Source organism: Pelodiscus sinensis, chromosome 15 (assembly GCF_049634645.1).
Source record: "Pelodiscus sinensis isolate JC-2024 chromosome 15, ASM4963464v1, whole genome shotgun sequence".
In the NCBI taxonomy this organism is placed as follows: Eukaryota; Metazoa; Chordata; order Testudines; family Trionychidae; genus Pelodiscus; species Pelodiscus sinensis.
In genome coordinates this window covers 31,512,975-31,533,851 of record NC_134725.1, presented here as the reverse complement: position 1 = coordinate 31,533,851, position 20,877 = coordinate 31,512,975, and the positions used below count along the sequence as shown (strand labels likewise).

At 45.4% G+C, this 20,877-nt stretch overlaps 1 protein-coding gene and 1 pseudogene across 1 annotated transcript in view; one reads left to right on the top strand and one right to left on the bottom strand.

Moving 5' to 3' along the window:
- LOC142818508 (uncharacterized) overlaps nucleotides 1-3,761 on the top strand; it is an 11,809-nt pseudogene extending 8,048 nt beyond the window's left edge.
- Nucleotides 1-20,877, bottom strand: part of CDK2AP1 (cyclin dependent kinase 2 associated protein 1) — a 25,407-nt gene extending 4,530 nt beyond the window's left edge. Inside the window, exons 1-3 of the mRNA XM_006113723.4 lie at nucleotides 20,634-20,877; nucleotides 6,374-6,480; nucleotides 4,131-4,257 (exon numbers count right to left, since the gene is read on the bottom strand). Coding sequence (XP_006113785.2) covers nucleotides 4,131-4,257; nucleotides 6,374-6,480; nucleotides 20,634-20,862 — 463 coding nt within the window. The 5' untranslated portion in view covers nucleotides 20,863-20,877. The remainder of the gene's footprint in view (nucleotides 1-4,130; nucleotides 4,258-6,373; nucleotides 6,481-20,633) is intronic.

Below are 20,877 nucleotides of genomic sequence, written 5' to 3'. Positions count from 1 at the left end.
AGGTATCTGGAATACCTCCTGATGTCCACACTACTATTCAGGATCTCCCTTTTGATGGCAAAGCATTATTCTCGGAGCAACAGGCAGGGGGGATCCCGGTTGCCTCCCCTCTGTCGCGAGGCTTTGTGGCTGTGGGACTTGTCCACAGCACACAATATAGCTTTGCAGGCAGAGTACCTGCCGGGGTGCAAAACTTGCTGGCCAATGCTCTAAGCAGGTCCTTCGGAGCCCACGAATCGTCCCTCAAGGATTCTGCCCTTCGTCCTGTCTTCCACAGGTGGAGTTGTCCCCTACTAGACCTGTTTGCCTCGGCATACAACACCAAGTGCCAGAGTTACTGCTCCCTGTTGGGCCTGGGGGGCCTCTCCAGGGGAGATACCATGACCATGCCTTGGCCGGCGGGCATCCTCTATGCATTCCCTCCATTTCCCTTAATTCCCAGGGTTCTGACCAGGGTCAGGACCTTCAGGTCCATGGTCATCCTGATAGCCCCTCGGTAGCCCAGGCAGTTCTGGTGCCCGATCCTGATGGATATGCTCACCGAGGAGCCTATAACGCTCCCACTGGTTTGGGATCTCCTCACCCAACCTTGGGATGGGGGGCTCATGGTTCACCCGAATCTCAGCTCTCTCCACCTGACAGCCTGGTTTATCCATGCCTGACCCAACCAGAAAGGGAATGTTCCCAGGAGGTGCAGATGGTGCTCCTAGGTAGCAGGAAGCCGTCCACCAGGCAGTCCTACGCAGCCAAGTGGCAGCGGTTCTCGTCTTGGGTGTCCAGAAGGGGGGTGCACCCATCCTGTGCACCTGTCCCGTCCATTCTGGACTACCTTTTCGAGCTTAGGTTCGGTGGCCTCTCTACCTCTTCTATCAAAGTCCATGTCTCACCACTCTCCGCCTTCCATGTTGGATCGGCTGGAGTCTCTCTGTTCTCTGATCCTGTGGTCAAAAGGTTCCTTAAGGGTTTGGATAAGTTGTACCCCTCAGTTAGACCCCCTCTTCCCGCTTGGGACCTTAACCTCGTGTTGTCTAGATTTGTGTCGCCCCCCTTTGAGCCACTGGCCACGTGCTCTTTGAAGAATCTCTCTATGAAGGTTGTGTTCGTTGTAGCCATTACGTCGGCTCGCAGGGTCTCCGAGCTGAGGGCGCTAACTGTAAACCCGCCCTACCTAGTGTTCTCGGAGAATAATGTGCGGCTCCGCTCTCACCTGGCCTTTCTCCCAAAGGTGGTGTCACCGTTCCATCTGTCCCAAGAAATTTACCTACCAGTTTTCTTTCCAAAGCCCCATGCCTCTCCTAGGGAGCAAGTGCTCCACTCCCTAGATGGTAGGCGGGCATTAGCCTTCTATGTCGATAGGACGAAACTCTTTCATAAGTCCAAGCAACTGTTCGTTGCTTTCGCGGACAGAATGAAAGGACTCCCTATCTCGACCCAGAGGTTGTCCAATGGGGTCGCGGGGTGTATCAGGGAGTCTTATGTCCTGGCCTGGAAGGTCCCGCCCCAGATTACAGCACATTCCACCAGGGCGCAGGCATCCTCTGTAGCTTTTGGGGCGCAGGTTCCAATTATGGAAACTTGCAGGGCGGCCACGTGGTCATCAGTGCATACCTTTATGGCGCACTATGCGCTGACATAGCAGGCCAGGAAGGACGCAGGGTTGGGCTCTGTGGTTCTCAGCTCCGTGTTGTAAATGTGTTGTTTTTTTTCTCTGTACCATACTGCACTTTATTCAACAGTTCTCTGTGTTATGTTACTTGAATAAATATATTTTGGGTTGTTCAACTTTCGTAACTTCTCTTTCTGGGTGCTCCGACCCCTCCTCCGTAAGTGGGGTTGGCTTGGAAGTCACCTGATTCGAATGGACATGAGCAACCACTCGAAGAAGAAAAGAACGGTTACTTACTTGTAACAGTTGTTCTTTGAGATGTGTTGCTCATGTCCATTCGATTTCCCCCCACTTCCCCTTTGTTGGAGTTTCCGGCAAGAAGGAACTGAGGTGGGGGAGCACCAGCAGGGGTACTTATGCTCCACCATAGCGGCGCCACTCCAGGGGGAGTTCTGCCGGCGCTACAGGTACCGCTAGGGAAAATGCTCCAGAAGATGCAGTGTGCATACCTGATTCGTATGGACATGAGCAACACCTCTCGAAGAACAAAAGTTACAGGTAAGCTTTATTTTCTGCAAATAAATGGAAAAAATCCTCAGATGAATAGAAAAGATGAATGGGAACATTGTCCCAGCCCCTTCTCATCATGCTACTGCATGCTCCCTCCACACAAATTTAATTCCTCTTTGTAGGAACCTCTTACAATGTTGAGTGGGTAAGGTTCTGAGTCAAAAGATGTCAGAAAAATTGGCTGATATCCATGTTGCCTATAAAAATTCACATTCACTAGTGTACAAAAGCACAACTTTAATCTAGTAATTGTTCAGGGTGGCAGACTGAACTTTTCCAGGCCTTTTCCATGTCCTTTTCATTAGCCTACTGCCATTCTTGATCTATTTTGACAGACTCAGACAGTGCAATAAAGAGACTCCTGCGACATCGATTTCAGTCCACCCCGATTCCACTTTACAACTCTTATCAGCAGAGTTTATTACATCTCTTCCAAGAACAGCTACTAATCATTTTATTGCCCTTTGTGGCAGATATATTACTCTCCCTTTAATGGCTGGGCCTTAAATACTTCTGGCTTCACCTTTGCACCACCCTATTGCTGAGCTAATCAGAGACCATTTTAGCCGTTGGCACAAGATGAAGCAGCTTGGGGAACTGCCCTGCACCTAGCTGCCCATGACCCTTATTGGTCACTTCAGCAGGTAGGATGTGGGAATCGCCAAGCCACGGCCCTGTTCCTTCAGGAATGTCCCTGATATGCCTCCTGCAGAGAATGGTGTGGGGCTGGGATACCAGCTGTAAGGCATGCAGTAATTTTCCTAATACGGAGAGGAAAGGATTTTTACTACCCTCTTTTGCTCGCAAAAAGGAACTATAGACCACTGATGAACTGGGCCCTTAGGCATTGTTCCTTCTAATTTTTTTCCATCTATATGCAGAATAACTTTTGGTATATGCACCAAGGCAAGTGCAGATGTGCACCACCCATTGAAATATGTGCTGCTGGCTATGAGCAGCTGTAGACTCTCTTCCAAACAACTGGATGGCACCTGAATCTCTCCTGGTCAGCTGCCCAAGCACTCAGCTTACAGGGAACACTGCCCTTAGGACAAGCCAATGTGGAAAATTTGATCTGAGCTAAACAATTTGAGTTATGTTAGTAGCATACCTCAAGTTGACATAGCTTAGATCTACTTACTGCAAGGTCCACATCAATCTGAGTCAATGGAAGAAACTCTTCTGATTCTGACAGAGTACCGGAGTTGATGTCCAATCGATCAGCAGTTGATTTAACGTGTCATCGCTAGACCCACTAATTCGATCCCTGGTGGATCGATTGCCACAGAATTAATCCTGGCTGTAGTGGAGACATGCATGTAGATTCTAGCAGCCCCAGGGCTCCCTTAGATCTAATTATGTCTGCTTAGTGATATAAAAGAGACCGTTTAAGCAAGTGGAATTTACAAACAAAAGGGAGCCAGGAGTAGGAATGCACATGATGGAGGAATATGTTGACAAGTACAATGTTAGACTCCTGTTGTTTTTGTTTATTTTTCCCCAGCTTCATCTTCATTGGACCCTCACATGCAAGTTTCCACAGAGTAGAATCTCTTCAAGCAAATAAACATTCCATTAAGATTAAGCGGGCCAGCTGGAAAAGTGGTGTATAGGTGACAATTTGTTACATGGTTTGGTGTCCAGGGAATGTGTTTAGGGAATTCTAAGTCTTCTGGGAGCCTACACTGATGTAATGTACACAATGAGGGTACTGAAACAGGGTGCAAGCTACTCTAACCAGTACTCCTCTCTTGTGCACATGAAATACATTCAGTCATTGGCTTGTCATTTAGGAAGAAAATGGGTTATTGCTCAGCTATGTTAAACACACAACTCATAACATGCTACGTCAAGCCAGCAATAAGGGTTTCCCAATCTCTGAAATGAGGAATGTGGAGAAGTGGTTTGTAAGTAACGGATCGAAAAAACAGTCTACTCTAATTTTAAAAGTTACCTCGTTTTAACCTCTCCATGGCACTTTTACTTCCAGCATATGTAGGTCTAATTTCTTTTCCTAATTCTTCTATGATAGCTAGAAGTTCTGCATATTTGCTTTGTGGTACTTGACTGCTGCTCGTACCCTACAGTTTGAAAGAAATTAATCTGAATTATACACGGCAAAAAAAAAACCCACAGCAGATTAAAATAATCATAAAAATCAAATTTATAATGTGCCCCATTTGTTCGTGATCACTTGCACTAAATGCATCAAATTTAAAATTCTACAGGGTTTTAAACACAGGCATTAGCTCCTGCAATCAGGTATGATGAGGTGCCCTGCAGTTACAAGGATCTAACTGGGTAGACCTAACAGCAGAGTTGGAATCTTGTAACATTTCATCCAAATGTACAGGCAGTCCCCGGGTTATGTACAAGATAGGGACTGTAGGTTTGTTCTTAAGTTGAATCTGTATGTAAGTCGGAACTGGCATCCAGATTCAGCCGCTGCTGAAACTGACCAGCGGCTGACTACAGGAAGCCCGAGGCAGAGTTGCTCTGCCCCGGGCTTCCTGGAATCAGCCGCTGATCAGTTTCAACAGGCTGAATCTGGACGCCAGTTCCGACTTACATACAGATTCAACTTAAGAACCCAGGCGTCCCCAAGTCAGCTGCTGCTGAAACTGATCAGCGGCTGATTCCAGGAAGCCCGGGGCAGAGCAACTCTGCCTCGGGCTTCCTGTAGTCAGCGCTGGTCAGTTTCAGCAGCGGCTGACTTGGGGACGCCTGGGGCAGAGCAGCTTGGGTGCTGCTGGGTTGCTCCAGTAGCGCCGCTCCTCGGTGCTACTGGACCAACCCAGCAGCACCCAAGCTGCTCTGCCCCAGGCGTCCTGATTCAGCCGCTGCTGAAACTGACCAGCAGTGGCTGAATCAGGACGCCTGGGGCAGAGCAGCTGGGGTGCTGCCGGGTTGGTCCAGTAGCACCCAGAGCGGCGCTACGGGACCAACCGGCAGCGCCCCAGTTGCTGTACCACAGGCGTCCGGAGCAAAGCCGCGGAGCACGGGGGCAGCGGGACAGCCCAAACGCGCCGCGGCTGTCCTGCTGCCTGCGTGCTCCGCGGCTTTGCTCCCCGTCTCCCTGGTCTCCAGCAGACCAGCAAGACGGGGAGCAAAGCCGCGAAGCACACCGGCAGTGGGACAGCCACGGCGCGTCAGGGCTGTCCGCTGCCCGCGTGCTCCCCGGCTTTGCTCCCAGTCTCCCTGGTCTGGGGAGACGTGGAGCAAAGCCACGGGCAGCGGACAGCCCAGACGCGCCGTGGCTGTCCCGCTGTCGGCGTCCTCAGAGGCTTTGCTTCCCGTCTCCCTGGTCTGCTGGTCTTCAGCAGACCAGGAAGACGGGCAGCAAACTCCGTTCGTAACTGCGGATCCGACTGCCTGTATTGCAAATCCCTGTACTTCAGATAATTAAATAGCACACTCAAGTTCATCACTCTTACTCCCGCTATTCTTTTTAATTTTAAGTAGTAGTTTAGTCAAAAACTAACCAAAAATATTTTCAGAGTATGTTAAAACAGATGGGAAGTCAGTGAGAAAGAAAAAAAAGTACAAAAAAGCTGTCCATCTACAAAGAGAAGGCCTTCTTCTCCCTGCTAAATGGAAGCCACTACACAAAAGTTGATCAGTCAGATTCATATATCAGCCAATAGGCAAGTTTGGATCATGCATTTTATGACATTGTTTTTCTGAAGTAAATCTTAATTTAGAGTTAGAGATATAGTAAATATATTTTATATTTTAAAACGTATTTTATATTATATATTTATATTTTATATCTTTTAGATTATATATTTTAAAATATCTTTTATATTTTAAAAGTCATACTAACAGAGTCCTGTTTGTTTCATCCTTTACCATCAGATTATAAGCCTTGATCATTTTATATCTATGCCTTTATTTTCAAACATGTGTTTCGCTGGTAGCGAGGAGGTCAAGAACTCATAATTACTTATTAAATACTCTGGTTCAGCATGGGAAGATGGACTAGACAACTTCTTAAAGTCCCTTCCAGATTTATATAGGATTCTATAACCCCCGGATAGCAGTACAGTTAGTCTAATATGAAACCAAGAGCCACGTGATGAATCTGACTAACACTTGTAATTCATTTCAAAGCAATGGAGGGTCACATCAAACTATATGCCACAACTCACATTAATGCTCAAACCTCCTCATCAACACCATTAAAAATTGTAATTTTACCTGCATCCCTTGTGTATAGCCTAGCGATGGGGGTCCATAATCATTTATAAGCTGTCTGTATTGTGCAGATGATGCCATACTTGTGGAGGGAGAGTGAACACTTCCAGCTTTTGAGAAAGAAAAAACATGAAATCAATATTTATTATCTACATATGAATTAGTCAATATACATAAGTCCATAGTAGTGAGGCTATTTTTAAATTAACATTATCCTGTCAACTTTTTTCTGCAGATCACTAAAAATTCAATAGTATACACAATTACATGTTCTGTATAGACAACAGAATTGCAGATATACTTCCAAATAAGTCTAATATGAATACTATGTAATTTTCACATTTACAGTGCAAATTGTATGGCTGGAATTTTACAATAAATATTATCACATTTGTAATGCAAATCTTCCTAAAAGCTTTTTTCAGCTAACACAACTATTTGATGTGTGACATCATCAGTGAATTTTGTTCATCACATTCATCTCTTCTGTGATGTCAAACATGTTTAACCAATAGCATTGGGCAACGCTAATAAACCAAGGGAAATATAACATTAATATAGCATCACTTTTTTGATTCTAAGACTGATATCTCATGAGATCATCATATTTCAGAGAGGAGATAAACTGCACTGAAAACATTCTTATTACAAAAATATATTTACTTTTGTGTCTATCTAAATTTGATAGTTCTCTTAAGTAATTACTGACAGATCTAGGGTAATACATTTTTACATGGATTGTAACAGAAGTAATTGTCTGCTTCATGTTCCATCTTGATTATTTTAAAAATAGTAAGTTCTTCAAATGATGGCTGTTGCTTCTTAATTAACCAAGAGTTACAAGACCTCATTTAATAGGTTTTGTCAATGTTATCTAAGATCTCCCCCAATAGAGAAGAATCTGAACAAATTCCTTAATCAATTTCGAACATTCAAAATTGTCGGGAAAGAAATTTCAGATAATTTCCTCCTTTTCCTAGAGGGCCACAATCAACAATTTAAGGAGAAGCACATGATGGACAGAACTAGTGTCCTGCATCATGTCAACATCACAGTCTGCTACTGGCATACATTGATCTCATCTGCACACTTGTAACAGCCCCCTTGATCATCTGCGACCAGCCATGCTTTTCAGGAAATGCACCATTCCAAATCAAAAGGCATGTAAGGGTCCCAATCCTGCTTCTTGTTTTCACAACCTTTTCGGGTGTTCTGCTCAAGTAGGGTTTGAAGAATCAGCCTCGTGGTTAGCTGTTTTTTCTTTTCTCTTCCTGCTTCCACTGTTGCTTCCCCCTTTATCCATGCTCTCCCTGCAGCCTTGCAGACACACTAGCTTCCTTCTCACCTTCCTTAACATTCCAAGGCCTCTCCCACTCCCTTCTCACCTCCACAGCCTTCATTTACCATCCCCATGGGGAATTTAAGTGAAATAAAAATGAAAAGGATTTGACATTATGGGAGTCGTTTTGTTCTGGTTAGTGTTTTACTCCCGATTCTTACTCATTTTTGCAAAGACCCCAGCACCAGCAATCACACTATAGGAATAGCTATTGAGTGCATGGTGGAATCAGCAGTCTGATCTTCCTCATTTTGGAAGGATCATTGTGCTTCAATAGCAATTACAGGGAACCCTGAGGTCTTGTCTTTACTACAGAAAACAAAGTATGTTCTTCACTTGTGTTTGCTAATGCAGGATAAAATCCAAATGTGGACAAGGCAGGCTCTAGCTTTTTCATGAATCCATAGATTAAGTTAAAGACTCATCTCCCCTTTAACCTTTAGCTCAATCTGCTAATTTGAAAAACTACACACTGCTTCGTCTTCACAGGATAGCTAACATGAGGTATGAACACACACCTTTTTCTAATGACTAATGTTCATAATTACACTCTGTACTGTGAGTTGTTGTCTCATGAGACACTTATACGTGCAATATTTTTATATCTCTGTTTTACCCAACATTTCAAAAAAATCTATGATTATGGCATCAAACAGACATCCATGAGGCCACTTGGCAGGAAGTAGCACACTTTCTCCTAGAGTCTCAATGCTTTACAACCATTAATTAGCCCAGCAAATGTAAAGTAGGGGGGATTTGGTTAAACTCATTTTACAGAAAAGGAAGCTAGGCATAGGCAGATTTCTTTCCCTAAATTCACAAAGCATGGGCCCAATCCTATAAACTCTTTGCTATCAGATGATTCTTGAAAGTGTAATTGAAATCTGTGAAAGTGCTTGCAGTTAGGGACCCCAATAGCTTCCATGGGCCTCTGGGCCAGGTGGGAGGAGGCAGTTCCACATTCCCAGAAAGGGCAGGGCCTTGGGAAGCAAGAGTGGGGCAGGGCCAGCAAGCCCTCTGTGCTGCACTCCCTCCCGCCCCTCCCTGCCCTCAGAGCTGCCCAGAGCGCTCACTGCAGCAGGCTAGGTGGCGACTTAAAGGATCTAGGAATTTGAGCACCATGCAGCAGCAACAGCAGGGAACTCCAGGCCCCGTTGAATCGGCAGGCCCTGAGGGAAGCTGCCTCCTTTTCTCGTCCCCCTCCCACCCATTAGCAGACCTGCTTGCAATAGTAAGTATACCATCTCTGAGGCGAGGCATTTACAGGACCAACCCCTGAATTGGTTTACAATGACAAGACATTCAGGGATCTAAACTCCAGTTACCTATTCTAGCAACTAGACAGAACATTTTTCCTACTGCCTATGAAGTTAAAAAGAAAAAAAAAAGAGGTAGGAAAACAATGAAAATTTATTTATTTCAGCTGGCTGCTATTTAACAATATAGAACAGACATTCCATTTATCTCCTTAGACCAGGTTAATTTGGACTCTGTCACATTCCCAGCCTGAATAGAAGATCACAACACAAGGAGCATACAGATAAGAACAAAAACTATCAGGTGCCTGATGCAGGGAGACAAAGCAATGACTCCACACCAAGGTGCTGCATGGGAAAGTTTCACAGATCTGGACACTGACAATAATTATGGCATTGCAGCAGAGGGCAGCTGCAGATTAGGCCTGTAGCCAATAAAAGGAAAAACTATGCAACAAATAAGGAGAATTTACTAAAAGCCTGATCCTATCAGACAGCTATGGGAGAGGGGATTGGTGCTAATATTTTAATGACACCAAATGCAGTGAATTAATAAATCAGATGGATGGAATTTGTCACTGGTGCATATTGTCTTGTCTACTTTTTCCACAATATATGCAAAGCTGTGATGCAGACACGAGAGGCCATTACAGAGTAAAGAGTGTCCTGCCGAATGATAAGTAGTGGTAACCATGGTGAGTTTACCTGTTTCTTTGCAGTCTGCATCAAAAATGTAATAAGACATAATGCCATGCGCCAACCACTTTATCAGCAGCAGCAGGCACTGAGAACAAAGAAAGGGATTTAGCTTGGCTGTGATACCAGCTCTTCATGCGCTGCAAGTGCCCATGTCAGATGCCGGCCAGCCATTCCCAGAGGGCGGGTGAGGAGTGAGTGGGACTCAGCAGAATAAAATCAAATTGTTGTATTTATTTAAGATACAGTTTGTGATCATAATGAGCTCAAGTGTGGGGTTTGGGGAGGGGTAATGGATGTTGGCTTTTTCTCAGCCTATCAACTCTGCCATAAATCCCCAGCAATGGCCCTGGACCTTAGATGTTTTTACTTAATCGAAAATAAGTGTGTGTATCTAAGCATTTAATAGATTTCAAATTACATTTACTAGACCCTGTCATTATAATGAGCAAGAAAACCAGGTCAGCAAGCCCCACATCCCAAGTCATAGGAGACCAGGTCAGATGTCAAAATGCCTGTATTGCACAGAGAGAGTTTGGATGTTGTATTTCTTTGGCTTCCTGTCGGCTACCTGAGCTAATTCAAACCACTGATGAGCTTGGCACAGCACTATATGGGCGTGACGGGCAACCTGTGGCCCAAAGGCTGCATGTAACCCATTGGGATTCTACGTGTGGTCCATGAGACATTTTGTTTACTTTTGCCCACTCACAGGTTTGCCAGATTCTGTTGGTTTTCATCCACATAGTTTTTTTCCTACTGATACTACAAAAGCGACACACACATATGAAGCGAGGCACAAGACTGCACACAACATTGTCTGTGAGAGCTGTGAGCTCCCTCTGTATCCAATCCATGGGCTGCGACAGTGCAAGAGGCATGCCCCACACATTCTAGATATGCAAGTGAAATTAGCTGAACTACCCTATCTCAGGAGACTATCTTGGTTACGACAGTCTTGTAAACATTGAGATGAAGGAGGCCACTTATGCGTCCCCCTCACTAGCCTAGTTGCCCCTCTTTGATCTATGGCCTCTTCTAGGTTACCTGAGCAGCTTTTTCCTTCTGCCAGCACAAGGTATGAGGCCACCTGGAGTCTAAACTCTATAGACCTGAACTTCTGGAAGCTAGAGCAGTGTGTTCTCACTGCACAGGTAGGGGTGGCAGGGCCGGCTTTAGGCTGATTCCCCTGAATCAGGCCCCACACCTAACAGGGGGGCCCCACGCCTAAAAGGGCCCTTTCCCAGGAGCGCAGTGCATGTGCGGTGCTGCCCTTGGCGTGCGGAGTATGCGTGGTCCCGCCCCCACGAATCGGGCCCTGCACTTCCTAAAGCTGTCCCTGAGGGGTGGCAGGGTGGGACAACTTAAAGTCCTTTGGTTGATCCAACTGAGGTCCACGGCTGTTGACCACCAAATGGTGTAAGTCAGGGGCAGGCAAAATGCAGCCTTCAGCCTGGGTCCAGCCCACCTAGCTACCAGATTCGGTCTGCAGGCACAGCAGAGCCTCAGTCTGGTTCCCTGCCTCCTCTGCTCGCACATATTGCTCACAGCAGTTTTCTGAATACTGTGAGCCCAGGGGGCAGAGGGGGAGAAGCTCTGCATGTTGCCCCTGCCACCAGCACAAACTTGCTGCTCCCACTGGGCCTGCAAAATACCCCTCCCCCCAGGCTTTCAACATTCAGAGCAGCACACATGGCTCTTGCCTGGCTGAGGAAACTGTTGGGCTGGACTGCTGGCCAGAGTAAGAGCCTCCCAGCTAGAGCCTGCCTCTGGCACCCCAGCAGAGGCGAAGCAAGAGAGTTATACACCCAGGAGCAAAGGCAAAATTTGCGCCCGCCTTAGAGGGGCCCCAAATCTGGCACATGGCTAAGCCTGACCCTGGGAAGAAGAGGAGAGCTTGTATCACGTCTTCTCCTGCCCCCTTCAGTTTGGGCCCGGCCCCCCACACGCACTAACGTGCCAGCAGAGATGGAGGAAAGTTGGGCTGGGGGCAGAAAGGAGGCTCCAGCCGGCAGTGGCGAGCAGAAGAGGAACAGGTGAGCCGAGAGATGACAGGGGAAGTGGAGGGGGAACTAAATTGGCACCCTCCTAGTGTGGCACCCAGGAGCAACTGCCTCCCCATGCCCTTCGCTATGTCACTGCACCCCAGCACCTTGCGCACTCAAACATCTGCCTCCCCCTCATGCACTCCTACCTCATGTAACCCAAACCCTCTGCACCCTTGCTCCTGCACCATATTCCCTCCCAGACCCTGCACCTCCTCTTGCACCCACTTCCAGGTCACAACCCCCACCCAGACCTTGCACCCAATCCCTTACCCCCAGTCACAATCCAAATCTCTGTACCCCCTCCTTGCACTCCTGCCCCAGGTCACAACCCCATCCTGGACACTTAACCTCCTTCTGCAACTGGGTCTGCTATCCCAGGTCACGACCAGGGGCGGACGGGAAATCAAAATAGGCCCAGAAATGGATTGAGAACGGCCCTCCCCATGACCCCTGCGTGCCCCTCCCCCTTTTTGACATCACCCCTCTGTGCCCCTCCCCCTTTCCCTGTGTCCAGGGCTGCCTCTAGGTTTTTTGCCGCCCCAAGCAAAAGAAATTTTGCCCCCCTCTTTTTGTCTGGGGAAGGTGCACAGGCAAATGCAGCTTGTGCAGCTTGCTGGAGGGTGGGGTGCGCACTCCGGGGGGAGCCCAAACCCCAAGGCATTTTCATCTCCTAACACAAGCGTCTTCCTCTCCCACCCCTTCTCCCAATTCTTCCCCTGCCCTCCCTGGCTTCTGCCTTCCAGTTTGCAGGGCTGGAGTCTGCAATCCGGCCCCAGCTGCTTCGGGAGCTCCAGACCAGATCACATGCTAAACCTGGAGTGATTTTAAAGTCCCGAGCTGTGACGTCACACCACGCCTGGGCATCTTCCCTCTCACCTGTTGCGCGGCGTTTGAACTTGCCGCGCATGCACTCCCTCAGCTCCACAGTGCCTAGTACATGGCCAGTGTGCGGCGCCAAGGAATTTAAAGTGAGGGGCTGCGGTGCCCCATCACAAATCCTCCTCCTCTAGCAGCCGCCCCTTAGGCGGACGGCCCACCAGGAAATTCCTGGTATCATGCCGGACCAGTCCGCCCCTGGTCATGGCCCCCTCCACCCAACTTCTTCCTGGATCCCACACCTGCACCCAAATCCCTTACCTCAAGCTCCCTTCTGCACCCAACCTCCATCCCAGACCCCACATCTCCTCCATTAATATCATGGCTCTTGACAAATTAAATTCTTGGAGTGACTCCTGAGTCAGAAATTATTGCCCAACCCTGGTATAAGGTCTGATAGTGGTAATTCTGGGATACCCATGTGCTTAACCCTTGGCTGTAGGCCATCCATGCTGATGCAGATCACCAAGGGGAGCAAGTGCAGGGACCAGGGTGACTATGTGATAGGCACACTAATTTATCTACCTTTAGCTGTCAACAGTGCTGACCACTCTCACAGATTCATCACCGGTCTGGTGCTATTTGATGTTCTTAATGCTCCAGCTGCTGGAGGAAAGTGGTCATGTGAGAAAGCTCAGCTTGCCTGTTTTGGTTTTTTTTAACAAAGAGAAAGTTTTTAGTAGTGGTTAGAGAAGTTTAAAAAGAGAAGTTGAGCGTTTCGGTTTTTCTTGCTTGTCAGAAAAAAAACTTGACCATGTGACCCAAGTTCCCGCTGAAGGATCAGAAACCTCTGGTTAAAAAGAACTCCAAACGTTTTTTTTTTTTCTACATCTCATGATTTTAAAGGGCACCCATGATTTTGGGGCCTGATTCATTACTTTTTTAATGCTAGCAGTTAGCAGCACTGAAGAGACAAAAGAGACTAATGCTGGAGTACTAATGTCACCAGAGCTTCTGAGGGAATGACAGATGCTAGTTGCACTCCTCAGGTTCGGACATACCATCCTTTCAAGATTCAGTGGCATTCTTGGGGCATGTCTTCACTACTGGCCAGGGCAGTGATCAATCTAGTGGGTATAAATGTGATAAATCAACTAATAATCACTCTCCCCATCGACTCCAGTACTCTAACAGAATGGAAAGAGTAAGGGGAATAGATGGGAGAGTTTATTCTGTTGATCCAGTACAGAGTGGACCCTGCAGTAAGTAGATCTAAGCTACATCCATTTGTGATATGCTATTAGTGTAACTCTATGTTGCTTAGATCCACCTCTCCCTTGCAATGACTGCCATTACATTTACTCCCACTCCTCCTCCTTAAGGCCCCCCACAACTTCCCTTCAGCTGCTCACGCTCTGCCTGATTCAGCACCCACTGAAGTTCAAGTTAATGGAAAGGTTTTCTAGATTTCAACAGGCCCAGAATCAGGCCCTATGTACCCAACCCAGCTCCTGCTCAAGGCAACAGGAACCTTTCCACTGACTTCAGTAGGAGCTAGATGGAGCACTATATCCCTCCTACCCCTGCCTTGCCTTTAACAACTCTTCCTTTCTGTAGAGCTTCTCCTGCTCTCTCTGGTTTCACCCGTTAGGCTGAGGAGAAAGTGTGTTTTTAAATCTATTGCTGTTGCCAGCAAGTGAAGTGGATGGGAAGCCAGGTTGTGCTTGGTGAGATCACAAAACCCTGCACATGCTGCAAAGTAAACTATGTTTCTATAGCCAAGTCAAGGCACTCTCATCTGATCTGCTTACAACACATCGATACATCCATGTGGTAGCAGCTTCTGTCACTACACAATCATGTGGCATGTTTATGCATCCAAAACTACTGTTTTGCTTACCTGCAGCCTTGTTTATGCACAAGAGTTAAAGTGGTACATCAACACTCCACTTACATACAGTAACAGGTGCTAATAGCAGTATAGCTATTTCTGAATAGAAAGGGGGAAAACATGCATATGTAAGGAACATTTATTCCAGTATAACTGTGTTCATCCTAGGGATCCCACAAGTATAACTATTCAGTTTGAGGTTTAATTTTACTTTTTTGCCTAAAGTATTTGTATTGGTACAAAACCTGTGACTATTTTGGTGCTTGCTGGAGAAAATCCATGCCATTATCCCATAGTGCCTGTACAGGAAGTCTGAATTTCTCCACAATGTACTTTTATCCTAAGTGTTTGTCAAGCATTTGAGAAAACACAGATATTAAAAAAAAAATACAACTTAAAGAATCAGAATATAAACCTGCTCCCCTCTCAACTGTCATTCTCATGTGATGTTAAATCCCCCTACTTTGAGTCATCCACAGAATTCTCGGACAATTAATAGGCAAGACCTGATATTTCAAAGTAGAGTAGAAAATAAAAGTTTTTTCTTAAAAACAACCCTCCCGACCATACACATCTCAGCCCTTATTTATGCATTTAGAAAGCAGCCCACCCCTGCTATGGACCTGGCCTGGCTGGAGCAGCCCACCCCCTTTAAGCAATTAACCAGTTAAACAATTTCCTGGTTCACTGATCAAATGGAATTTTGCATCCCTAGTATTGAATACATAGGCCTCATTCTACTCTCAGAACCACAAATGTGAATCAGACATTGAGCTGATTGGTGTCACAGCCATATAAACCTGATCTGACTGAGCACAAAATTAAAGACATTGGGTAAATTCCTCCATTTCCTTGTATTCTGGGCAAGCTGTTACCTTTCCAACTGGGTGGGATTCCACAGCCCCAAACACAGGTGCAAGTGATTATACACAAGGAGAAAAATCAATGGAGCCAGGATTTCTCTGAGGATACCAAGCCCAATTTGTAGAATATGACCATTTTACAAGCACATCACATCAGTCTGAATCATGGTTTTAGTGCTCAAACTTAGAAGGAAAGAAGATGCATTCTTAAAGAGCTAAACGTTTTTGCTTAATTTATACAAAATTTCACTGCAGTCTTATGGAGGACAAGTGGAGAAGGGCAAACAAACACAGTACATATCTTTAATAAGAGGAACCAAGAATCAGTCAACCTAACTTTGATCTCAGGAAAGCTTTTGGAACATTATTACACAATCCAATTGTTAGCACCTAGAAGATAACAGGGTTATAAGTCATAGCCAACATGAATTTGTCAAGTATGAATAACACCACATCAACCTAATTTCCTTCTTTGACATGGTGACTATCTTAGTGGAAGGGGAGAAGGTGTAGATGTGATGTATCTTGGTTTTAGCAAGGCTTTTGACAGTCCCATATAATGTTTTCATATGTTTTCCATGTTGTATCAGAGGTAGCAGCACAGGAGGACAGGTAACTCCCCAGAAGCCAGTGCTCACAGGGAGCCTGCTTAAAAGTTGGCTCCTCACGTGCTCTGGCTCCGTCTTACTGCTTGTCCCTCCCTCACCCCATGCTGCTGCCTTGGATACAGAGGTAGCACTGCAGGGAAGGGGGAAGGGCTTACATGTAACCATGAAGGTTAACCGATGAGCTCAGGCTCATCAGTTAACCGTTTAAGCTTTTAAACTATCACATCCCTACCTAGATATTCCTCTATAACAGCCAAAGAACCTCTTTTAAGCTTTAATATTTTATCCATAGACAATGGAAATTCATATTAGGTTTTATAAATGCCAAACACACTTTTTTGCTCAAAACAATAAAAAATACCTGTACGTATTCCCCAGCCATCATCTTTTTTTTTTTTTAAATGGGGGGCAGGAAGCAATCATTTGATAAAGGACCAGGTGAGTTATATTTGGAAAAAGTTAACTATTCAGCATGTTTAGATCATTTCTTTTCAGGCTATCTTTGATAAGATCACTGAATAGTGAGCAAGCACTGTATTAAATGTTAGCAAATTGAATTACAGTCATAAAAACAATGCCACTACAAATCTTTCAAACAGTAAATCCAAGATGAGATTTGTTTTACTAATGTAAATCTGGAAAACAAATGTTAAAGCGCTTATAAATGCCTACAAATTACTCTTTGTGTCTAGCAGAGTTTAGTATGTAACAGCTTCCACAAACAGATATCTTAACAGAGTAGTTCATTTTCTGTAGTGCCATCAAAACAAGAGACTCCCCACTTCATAAAATCTGAAAAAGGACAACAGGCTCATGTCTAATATAATTACATAAAGAACATTAAGGAAGCAGTTTGTTCATTGTGCTGAGTCAGAAACTTAATGTTATTAATTTAACATATCATTGGGTATATTGTAATAAACTAGTGTGCATATGTTCCAGTGCCCTCTACTGGCTGGACTCAGAATGCTCAGATATATTGTTTCATAGCCCCTATTCTGTTGCCAGATAACAGAGATTTTCTTTTTGACCAAGTAACAGAAGGTACCTGTGTTTTGGAGCAGGAGAACCTCAGGCACTCTATAAAGTTTTGGATGGAGACACTGAAGTGAGAACTATGAAAATGCTTGGTAACGATATTTTTTTGTTTTGTTTAAAGGCTGCTGTTAAACAATGTGGATCCAGGATGCAGCCTACTACTTCAACATTGGTATAAACTGCTGGAACTTGATTTTACACATGAGCGTTTTAAAACTTCACTCTAGTCTTAGCATTTTGGGGAGGAGAGGTTAAGCCTCATTGCTATAGGACCAGGCTCAGAACAACAACATGAAAAAGATTAGTACAATATGCACCTTACAAATACTACTCCCAGAGCCATGCATATTCCAGCTGACATTATTAAAGATGCTGAGGGACAAACAAAATACAGTCATCATGGCTCCACTGCACTTAAATAGAGAAAAAAAAGAGTGAGATAATAAAGAGAACACTAAAAAATAGAGGGCTTTGTGCTTGAAATTAAAAATACTTCTGCCAGCGACTGGTTTAGAAACACAGGACTGGCACCAAATGTTGCATCTTTCAGGCTCCAACGTGAAAAGTCCCATGGGAAGAGCACCTGGAAAAACACTGCAAGTATAATCACACAGGGCTTAAGCCCCTCTGTCCCAAGCTTTACATCATCACTCACACCTGTGAGGCACAGTGAGTTCAGCACCAGTGTGATTTGGTAGAAAATTACTCTTTGAATTTGTATAAATGACAAAAGCTGCCACAGTGGAGAATCAATCCCCTGGAGCACCCTGACATAGCTGGGGAGTAGGCAGCTTGTGGAGTAGGCAGACTTTTCTTACACAGCCATTCTGAGATCTGCAGGGGATAACCCCACAGATTTCCCATTAACCCTCTATAGCCCTCCCTGCCCTATGGCAACTCTCCTCTCTCTCAGGGCTTGCCTGCACAAGTAACTTGGTTTATAACCTGATCATTGTCCCTAATTCAAGACCCATCCACACACAAAAATCCCATAGCCAGAGGGTGGTGGACCTGCCTGTCTGTATAATCTGCAGCTCAAGTTAGCACAACTCATCAGCTGCTCACACAACAACTTTGGGTAGCTCCTGTTATTTTGCAGTGTGGCCACTCTTGCTGGAGCTAGACTAAGTGGAATTAACCAGAGTGTAGATAACACAAGTGAGCTCTGCAGTGAAGACACAGACTTCAGAAGCATGTCACCACAGTCTCTATAGTCCCACTTGCACCAGAAACCCTGCAGCACAGATTATCAGCACTGTTAGGGACTCCAAGTTGGCCACCTCCCCTTGAAAAACTTGACTCCTGATCACTCCAAGTTCCGATAGAGCAGCTTCTGCAGAGGTGATTTTGGGCCAAAGGGACAGATGTCCTGCTTTTTCAGCCTCTCCACAGAATACAAAGGAAAGGGAGACCCAGGTTTGGAAGCAAACCCAGGATTTGCACTTCTAGCTGAGCTGGTGGTATTTCATTAAAACACAATAGAGAAGGATCCTCCTGAAACTCAGTTTAGGGTCCAGCAAGAAAGGAAGGAAGCCATTTGCAGTCACATCATTCTCAATGCAATGTGTGCCCCTGCAAGGACTGCTTTGTCTAACTCCCTTGGCCTCAGGCCATCATGCTGGCATTGCCACTAGCTAGAGGAAGGGCTGGTGAAGGAGGGATAATGGCAGGAGACAGAGAGAAAGAGAGAGTCCATTTTGGATAACGATTCCGATATTTTTCATTTCAAAGCATCTCTGGGCAGTAAAGCTGACAATTAAGCAAGCACAAGTTAGACAGGGATAACAGGAGCACAACACTGGACTGCTGAAAAGCCACTGAGGACTAATCAAATGAAAGAATTTAAAGCTTGAATCGTGTCATGGTTTATCAGAAATCATATAGACAGAACGAGAACAACAAAAATACAGAAAAAACTTCCCAAGTTACTTAAACTAATGGTCTCAGTAACCTATTTGCCATGGTCTTAGCCGTTTCTTTCATATGAAGTGCAGTTAGCCTTGTGTTTTCCCCTCACTCCATGACGTAAGCCAAAAATCAAAACAAAAAGCTTAGTGTCCCTGCTCTTGTATGGAGGTATTTTAGAGAATGAGACAGATTGTAGTGAGAGACAAAAAGGAACAGTTCCAATGCTTGGGTTTTTTTTTTTTTTTTGGTTTTTTTTTATGGTAATACTGCTTTATTATGTCACAAAGAATCTAAGTCAGGACCATGACTTTTTTTTTTAAATGTAACATGCTGATCTCAAGCCATGATCCTTTAAATACTGACATGCATGCTGAATTTTACACACCTTGGACCTCTCATTAAAGTCAGCTAGAACAAGCTTCAAGCTATTCTCATATATAGGTGTTTGCAGGACCACGGTTGTAGTTCATGTCTTTCTTCTCTAGCCACTGATGACAAATTCCTTTCAGTAGAATGAGATCTGCTAAAATTGCAACTCTCATTGTACCATTTGGGGACTTTTAATTTCTTTAGCACATCAATACCCCAAGAACAGAATCTCAGGCAGTGCTACAAAACCACTGAAGCATATTTCCACTCCGTCTTCAAACATCAAAACTTCTCTCTCTACCCTTTTTGTTTTAAAAGTCACATTTCTTCCTGTTGATATTTTGATATCAGACCTGTAGATGCTATGCATGTGAGTGACCTGGTAAGACTAGCTTGGTTAAACACAATTTTTCCATATTTTGTTTTAGTACCACTAAGAGAGATAAATATATGGGTGATCTCCTGAAAATACCCCACTCTGGATTAATTCCTGCAACTGTGTTCTGAATTTTCTTAATTATACCCACACACACTTTCACATGCATACCCATACAAATACACACACACACACACACACTTTTACAGCAAAGTTCACAACCAAAATTATTTTTTAAATTACTATTTCCTTTGCAAATAAAAAGTTAAATCCATCAAAGTAACTTTGCAGGGGATGGAGAAGCTGGGGAATAAAAATAAACACAGACTGGGGGAAAAATAGGTTTTCTCGAACAAGAATGAAGCGCCTAACATCTCATTCTGGAGGGAGATTTATGCAACACAAATGAATCCTCTCCAAGGCACTTTGAGTGACAATCCCAGGTTACCCAACCCTGCTGGAAAAAGGGGCTTTTGCAGATCAGGGGTGAGGGGCTTTTTTCAAAGTCCCCTTAGGGTGCAGCCCTGGAGAAAGCACAGACAGGGGACAGCAAAGCCCCCAGCCCCGAAGAGCAGAGAGCAAAGGCTGCCTCGCCACACACCATGCGCGGCCAGGCACTTGCAGCGTCTGGCCAGCAGCGGTCGCGGCTGAGCCGCGAACAGAATATTCCTGATCCAGATCAATCAGCAGCCCGAGGGAGGCGATCATGGAGGAAAGCGAACGGCCGGATCAAAAGAGCTACCAACTGAGAGGCGTCGCGCGGAGGCGGCCGGCACCTGGACGCCAGCCTGGGCGCAGCGCCCCGGGGCGCCGCGGGGCTCGGAGCGGGAGCCACGCGGGGAGCCGAAGTTTGCTCCTTGGGAAGCGCAGCGCTGTTTGTGATTAGTAATAATGGCGGATATGAATCAGCTCCGAGGATCTGACCCTACGTATAGAACTGGACAAAAACTACAGTCTGGGGCTTTCCCCAGGTATTCCTGCTGCACCACAGCGCTCTTTTTGTGCCTCCAAAAAGGGCTGGAAAACTTGCCCTCCAGTTGCAATCGGAGACTTACCCTGGTTGATGGAAGTCCCAGGGAGGTGGGCGTTCAAGTTGGGCTTGTAAGACATTCCTAGAGACATTGTAAATTCAAGAAATAAAAATGTCCTGACATTCAGTGGAGCGTCTCTGTGTCTCTCAGACACTTTGGGTTGTTTACAGCGGTAGCAGCACCGGCAAATATGGCCGTCACTTATATTGACACCCACAATGCAATATATCATCCATACATCATTAGGAGACATGAATCCAAAAACTTT